The sequence below is a fragment of the Pygoscelis adeliae genome, unplaced genomic scaffold, assembly GCF_000699105.1.
Source record: "Pygoscelis adeliae isolate BGI_AS28 unplaced genomic scaffold, ASM69910v1 Scaffold157, whole genome shotgun sequence".
NCBI lineage: Eukaryota > Metazoa > Chordata > Aves > Sphenisciformes > Spheniscidae > Pygoscelis > Pygoscelis adeliae.
In genome coordinates, this window is record NW_008825107.1 from 169198 (window position 1) to 176982 (window position 7785).

The 7785-nt window shown below is 44.7% G+C and overlaps 1 protein-coding gene across 1 annotated transcript in view; it reads left to right on the forward strand.

The window, feature by feature from the left end:
- Window positions 1–7614, forward strand: part of MEPE (matrix extracellular phosphoglycoprotein) — a 31883-nt gene extending 24269 nt beyond the window's left edge. The window contains exons 5-8 of the mRNA XM_009327501.1: window positions 3839–3921; window positions 6270–6343; window positions 7021–7166; window positions 7585–7614. Of these exons, the coding sequence (XP_009325776.1) occupies window positions 3839–3921; window positions 6270–6343; window positions 7021–7166; window positions 7585–7614 (333 nt within the window). The remainder of the gene's footprint in view (window positions 1–3838; window positions 3922–6269; window positions 6344–7020; window positions 7167–7584) is intronic.
- The last annotated feature ends 171 nt before the right edge of the window (window positions 7615–7785 follow it).

Genomic DNA, 7785 nt, shown 5'->3' on the forward strand with positions numbered 1-7785 from the left:
AGGTGCTTTCAAAACCAAAATATTTTGCATTCCAGTCCTGCTAAAAGGGAGGCTGGGAAGGAAAAGAAAACTGGCTGAACAAGAGAGGAGGGGGGAGGGCAGGAAGGGAAGGTACCTTTCTAATGAGAAGAAACCTTTTTACTTTTTTCTCAGACACTTATATTACCCATCATTTGAACTATTTAGTATATCAATTTATCTTATTTACTTGAAAAATTATACAATTAGGAAAATTAACATCATCTTTGACTTGCTGATGGTAATGCCTGTCAGGTGTGAGTTACTACTTCCCATTCCATCAAAAAAAACCCCAGTTTTTTTAAATTGAAAGGATTAATACAATTTTAATATGCAAAACACAAGGAGAAATTGCTGCGTCTGAGTGATGTTCTCTATTGGCACATAGATTGCTTGTTGTGCAAGAGGTGGCTACCCCAATACCAGTTAAGATGAAGTATCCTGACATGCAGGAGATATCCTGGCTTTCCAAGCCGGAATCAAAACGATCCATTGCTGCAGTGAAGCCTGGTTCCTGCAGAGCTCCTGCCTGGATGGGCTTTGAGGGAAAGCAGCCTCATCACCTCTGAGCTTGAGCAAGCTGTGGGGAATCTCTCTGACTCAGTCAGGATGGCAGAGGCCTTGACCCTAGTGTGCTGGTTTTTGGTTCCCATACAAAATCAAATCAGCTTCTCAGCCAAACAACTTCCTCCCCAAATCCAGTCCCCAACTCTTTAATTTCCCTTCATCAGGCCCACAGATGGGTTTTTCCTCCCACTCCACCGGCAGGGGCTCCACACCCTGGCGCACAGTGCCCGGGAGATGTTTGCTTTCACACTGACTCAGTTCTGCATCCATCCCACCTCAGACCATGGCAGCCCTAGACTGAGTTAAGTAAACTGCTCACAACAAAACCTGCAACCACGTGAAATCTGAAGGGTTTCTGGTGTGTAGCCCAGCCTGGGTCTGAGGTCAGGTTTACCGACAGGGTCACAACCAGTCCTAGCAGTCCTGCACTGCTTGTACAGCACACGCTTCACCTTCCCCAGACCTTCTGGAGATAGAAAAGTCAGGGCAGGCTGCAGAAAAGACGCCTTGTGTACCAATAACCACAGATATGCAGGCTGTGATCCTGTGTTGCATAATGCCCGGCACTTCTCCAAATTATCTGTTTTGCACTGGCCCCTTCCAGGAGGCACTTAGAAAGTGTGCCTTGTAAAAGGTTTGTCTCTGGGATTGGTAGCAACCTTTTTTGGACTCTGCTCCTCAGGCTGGGCGCCTTGTGTGGTTGTGTGTGGAAACATGACGTGAGCTCAACATGGTGTATGTGGAATGCAAAATCAAGGCTGTTATGTGATAAGGATTACCAGGGCACAGTTAGGACTCTCCCTCCGTTGTGCAGTATAGGGTTGCAGTACTCATCTCAGTTATGCACAGAAGCAGTGCGCAGGTGACTGTGGAGGAGGAGTTCACCCATCATCTTCTCTGTCCACCTCTTCTCTGTCATGCTGCGCTGTCATCTGTTCTGTTTCTTGCAGCAAGGGGGTGGGTCTTCATGCTTTGCCAGCGGAGCTTAGTGAAGATGCAAGCGGAGGGGTGCTGGGTGTGCAGAATCATTCCTGTGATGCCCTGCCAAAAGTCCCTGCACTAGGTGGAACAGGCATCTTGTGACTTTCCAACAGTTTCACAATACAGAGCAAGAAGATGCTGTTCTTTCCATACCCATTCTGCAGATTCAGATGTTTCCATTAGTGTCCGTTCTCACTGGGAGGAGAAAATTTTGCAGTAGGATAGGAAACAGGGAACTGAGATAACAGGGGGGAGAGAGAGGGAAACAACTTGTCACAAAGGTTTTGCAATGCTTGTCCAAAAAGCAATTGTCTGTGAAGCTATTTCCTACCATCAAATTCCCCTCAGTACCCACTGTGAGCCCTGAGCTGGCTAACTGATGGTTACTTTCTTATGAGCATACAGAGGGTTTAAGCACACACACTTTGTGTGCTTTCCTTCATCCTGGAGCATTATCTCTGCAGTAGTGTTCAGGCTTCGGAGCCAGCATCTTAAGAGAGCGGATTGAGCTCAGCTCCCATTGAGATGCTGAAAGTCTTGTCCTCCTGTTCTCTAACAAATTTTTTTTTGATGGTTACACACATCACAAAATGGCACAGTCATGAAAACATGATGTACACCATATAGACTTCCACTGGTTGCTTTTGTTTCTAATAGTGGTTCAGACTATTATTGTGTTTATTAAATTTTCCAGTTGAAACAAATGCAATTCTTTTTCTGTCAATTCAGAGCTGAAACACAGCCACAAAACCAGCACTGGAATATCTGGTGTTTTGTTCTTTGCACTGGTAACTATGATGACCTGAAGATAACATAATGTTTCTGTGCCGGTTTAATTCCTGCTCCATGGACTTCAGTATTAAAATACATGAATCTCAACAGGAAAAAAAGATCCAGAAAATTTGTTTTTTCTAGCTGGCTGTAAAAGTCAAGGGAGGAAATGTCAGTAGGGCTCCATTTTAGGAAGCTACAGGCAGCTGGACTGTATTTATGCTGTAGTAGGAGCAGCCACTCGGCGCTGTGAAAGCTGGGATCTGACTGAGGCTGTTCAGCCTCCAGGATTTGTGGGCCACAGCTGTATGGCAGTTTCTCAAATATTTATTTTTTTCTTCAGTTTCCAAAGCTGTTCCTAAAAAGGCATTTGAAAATGTGCATAGGTAGCAACTAGTCTCAGAAGTCAAAGGAGACAAGCGAGGGGCCTCTCTTTACACTGGGGGAGGTAAGGACAGACCAAAAGACTGTGCTATCTGTCAAACACTGGCACTTTCTAATATGCTGGCCACTTAGGGCGGGGTTGTTTCCCAGAAAGTCTCTGTTCTGTCCCAATGAATCACCTATTGCATCTCTAGGTCAGTGCGGTGCCCGGTTCTGCGAACCCCCCCAGGAATGGCTAGGGTCGACTCTGGGAAAGTAAGATACCATAACCCCCTTTGTTGCCTGAATGAGGGTTAAATAGAGCTCACCTTGCCAACTAGTCATCTGAGCTGCACTGCAGATCAGAAGTGGCAGGGAGACTGGAAGGTCATGGACCCCACATTGTTCTGAACTGCCCCGTCACTCCACAAGAGGTTTTGCTTGGGAGAAACTTGCTGCTGCTTATTCGAGTGCTGCTCTGTTTTGGAAATGCTCTAAGCAGTGCAAAGCAAAAGATACACAGTTGTGCTGCACAGCATGCGTTATCGCATGTGCTCACACATGCAAGGAGCAAATCTCTGTTGTAATTTCTTTATCGAACAGATCTCACACCCATATCCCTTCTGCATACCAAGTACTCTCCTAGGCCCGGACACAAACGCTGTGGTGGTCTGTGTAGTCTATTTAAGTGGCAGAAGGTTTTTTTAAGCCTACCAACTGCTGAACGTAAGCTTTTCCCCACTTTTGAAGCTTTAATTGGGAAAATATAAGGGCTTTTGGGGCTATATTATATTGGCCGACATGCTGAGTTTCCAAGGTACTTTTCAGGAGTATTTTATGGTAGCAATGCAAGAAAGTTTTGGTTTTCATCTGTTTTTCACAGAAACCACTGTTTACTAAGTCTGATTTTCTTTGAGACATTCTAGTTGCAAAACAATTGTTTCTAAGAACCCTGCCAAGCTGGGGTTTCTTGGGGCTTTTACTTCATAGCATTCTTAATGCTGCTGAAGAAATTAATCTCTCTCTCCCAGTCTTAGTCTTTGCCACCTAGAGGATGCTACTCTGATCTCCCCTGAGACTTCTTTTTGGTGAACAAATCTAAACAAAAGCCAGCTGTCTAAAAAATTGGGCATTACAGGTCACTGCAGGCAGGCTGGGATTTCCCATGCCGGCCAGAGATATCGCCAGGCATCGCGCTGATGTCTCAGCTCAGGATCTTAGGTACGTGCCAGAGGCTGCACAGGAAGGCACCAATAGCACTTCTCAACGACACAAAACGGCAGCCTAACCATGTGTTCCTAACACAGCCCAAGATGGAAGAAATTGTGGTCAAAAGCCTTGTTTGACAGGATAGCCTGGTAGAAAATGTCACCTACATGCAACAAATTACAGCCTGTCACGATCGTGCTTCGCACAGACCCTGACAGGTCTTGAAAGCTGAAATCATGTACCTTCCCACTTGTACAAATTCGAGCCAGTTGCTTCTGCTATGCCATCGCCAGCCAGGTGCTCTCTCCAGAATTAGGCATTTTAATGTGGGAAGTGAAAAGGGTGAAAGTTCCCCCCTTTCTGCCCTGCTTGTTCCTTATCTCTGAGAGGATGAGAAGCACTACCTCTTACCAAGGCAAAGGATTTTTCAGTTAGACGAAATGATTTACAGGATGAATAACCACATAATGACGGGCATGAGACAAGTGCTAAATTTACTACAGCTCTGTACTGGCTGACCTTGCATAAAATGAAGCCATTTAGTAATAACTGTCACTTCATGTCCTGCTTCTGGATTACTGCAAAACATCACTGTTGTTCCTTAGTTCTTACAAAATCGACCATCTAGCTTTGGCAACGGTACTCAGAAATACTGCCATCTCCCAGCACACTGGAAATACCAGTTGTTTGCCAGAAACAATTCCCTGGGGGTCACATAGCATCTCTGCTGAGAGACAAGTGTTCCAGGTACTGGCAAAACATTTGTCTTGAAAAGCCACAGTGATAATTGACCTGTACAGGAAGGTCTTCAGCAAACTGCAGGAAGACTGTAGTTCTAATGGCTCTGGGCTTCTCCATCAGCACGACTGATAACTGCTGCTGAATTTGGTGAAACAAGTTGTTTACAAGTCCTGACATAATATGTATTTTCCTGAAAGTCTGAGAGACAGTGGTATGCCATTATGCAAATTGCAGGTGCTGGAAGGTTCTTGTTTTGGCCAGACAACAGCTCTAGGGAATTTTTCAGTGTAATGGTGTTCAGTTCCGTGTCTCTTGATGAATGGTTGGTAGAGAAAGTAGGTTTTTGCAGGCTTAAAATTTGATCTAGTGTATGTGGACAGGAGAGCAGGACCCAGCATACCCAGTCCCACATTCAGTGGTGTGAGCCACCAAGCTTCACTGTCTCAGTTTCTCACTCTGTCAGATGAAACCAGTTTTTTCTTACTGGTCAGGGGAGCTGCAAGATATACTGTTCATTTGTATCGGTGTTTGGGATCAAAGGTACTCGGTGACCTAAAAGCCTGATTTGGGGTTTCCTGGAGTCAACAACAGTGGCCTTTTGAAGCAGTCCTAGTTACTAAGTAATAGTGATGTGTTATAACCCGGGTGTATCAGCTACTACACAATGCTCAAGCTGAAACTTCTAAATAGCACCCACTTAGAGCTCAAGTCCTGCATCTGCATTCAAGGGCTTCAATAAACTGTCTGGTTTCCAGAAGCACCGAGCTTCAGATATGATGGGAGATAATATAAGCTAGCTAAATCTGCAGAAGATCACGCCGCTGAAATCCTAGTTACTGAAGGCTTTTTTGCTTGAAAAGTCTTTCCTGAGTTAGTAAATAATAATGGTCACATAGCTCCAAAAATAAAAGCTAGGATAGTCCTCATTCAGGTGGATGCATACATGGGTTTATGTACATGCAGAACTATTAATGATAAAACTATCCTTTTATCCAATTCTCCTCCTAGGATATTAGAATAGTCTATTAAGCAGACTAAGTTAAAATTCTAGCTGTTGCTGCTCACAGCTCAAAAATATAATTAGATAGGTCTGTGTGATGATGTGATGGGCAGTTGCTGGATATGTTTCTCATGGTGTTTCTAAACATGCCACAGAAGTGCTAGTAAGCGCAGCATAATTGGTAACATGGACGGGGACAACAAGGTGTCTATTTCGTTGCTGCTTGACTAAGGACACATCAAACATTAGCTGGGTATCAGAAATGAGGAGAAAGATAACCGCTTTGAAACAGTTACAAATATCCTGCCTTCTAAAAGGGCTGTTTGGAATGTTTTCCTGTGTTTGAATGACACCTCATCGTCATCTTAAAGAAACACCGAATGGAAGAGGGTCTGAGAGTCTTACAGCACATCACAGATGAGGCAGAATCTATCCAAAGCTATGGCCGTCCAAGTGAGGTGCTGCCAGAATAGATCTGTCGCCCATCAGCAGGGCCGAGGCACTGCTCCATTGGAGACATGGAATTTCATCCCATGTTGTCCCTTGCTTCCCAATGCTAGTCATGGTATTCCTCATACTGGAGCTATAGCTGCTTTTGTTTTCCTTTTTCTTTTTTTAGCTTGAAAAATATCTGGCATCTGGTCCCTGAAAAGGGTTCTGGAGCAGGTTTGGTGCAGCAGGCAGCTGTAGCAGGTAACTCAACCGAACCACCTGAGAGAGTGAATGAAGCTAGAAAGGACCCAGAAGGAATAAAAATGAATAGAAAAGGAGAGAATTTCTGATAATGGTGCACAAACCCTTTTTAATTAGACTATCAGTGGCTCTTGTATACCTTTACAAACAAGTTTCTGGGTGTAGAATGCCTATTGAGACATACTAATACTGTAATTTTTTTTTGACCCAGTTCAGACCAAAAAGGCAAAAGGCCATATTCTGCACCCTGTCTTTGCAATTCCTGTTGCAACGTGTATATGCTGGGGAGCAAATCTACAACTTTGTGGAAGCATTAACACCTTTTGGGCGAGTTTTATGTTCAGATCTCTTTCTTCCTGCACACATTACATGTTCTTACCCCCTACAGAACAGGGCATGAAAGGTTTCTGGGAAACTGGGCTCTGCCTTTTCACAAAAGGAGGACAGACGTGCCCTGAAGTCCTCCTACACGATACCAAACGCTGTGCATTCAACAGACCTGCTGGTTAATGATCTTGCCCATAAGTAATTTTTTAACCATAGAGTAGCTTTTGTTTGCTACAAAAGCCACAAAGCCAAAGAGGAAGTGTAGGAGAACGTGGGCAGGACGGTGGCCAGGAGCCTCATGACCTCATCTTTTTCCGCCTCATGGGGATTGGTGGCTGTGCCTGGGACAGGGTTTAAATTCCCCGACGTTGGAGATGTCAGGCAGTCAGGGGACGAGGGGAGAAAGCCAGAGCTGCTGGGAGCCAACTGGCTGGAGCTGCTGCTGGGATCACTAAGAGCGCTCTTGTCGCAGCCGACTCCTCCAGCACCAGAAAAGGTAATTTTTTGCTTTTTTACCTGACATGTGCCATTCTGTCTGCAGCTTTAGTCAAGGAAGTGTTGGGCAGGAGATCTTTGAAAACTGCATCACTGGACAGGGACATTTGATGTTTCTCTGTGGAAAAAGGTGTGCTTTTATAGGAGCAAGGTTGCTTTAGCGATGCAAGGTATTACACATAATCACAATTTTAAACCTGTCTGCTGACAGATGTCAGGAGGAGGTTACTGAAAACCCTGCCACTGAATCAAGTGCTGGAAACTCAAAGCTGGTACTTGAACACAGACAGCTTCCTCCCTTGTGTAACCACTGCCTGGCAGTGTCCCTGTTTCTCCTGGCAGGCTTGTGGTTTGTGCTGCACACTACTGAATGGATGGGGCACGCACTGTAACTCTTGAAATTGCAATACGTCTAACAGGGTGTCCTGTCTCAGGGCCAGCCTTACTAATGTATTTTAAATGTGCCCTTAGTAGCTTTTCTTTCCTGATATGATTTACTAAATTTTTAAATGCCTCTTCTTCATCAGTAAATCAGTTTAATTTCTCAGGGATGTTCCTTATCCTGGGAATTGGTCTGTCAGCACCAAAATTTACTGTAGCTCAGCACTCTCCTAATTTCA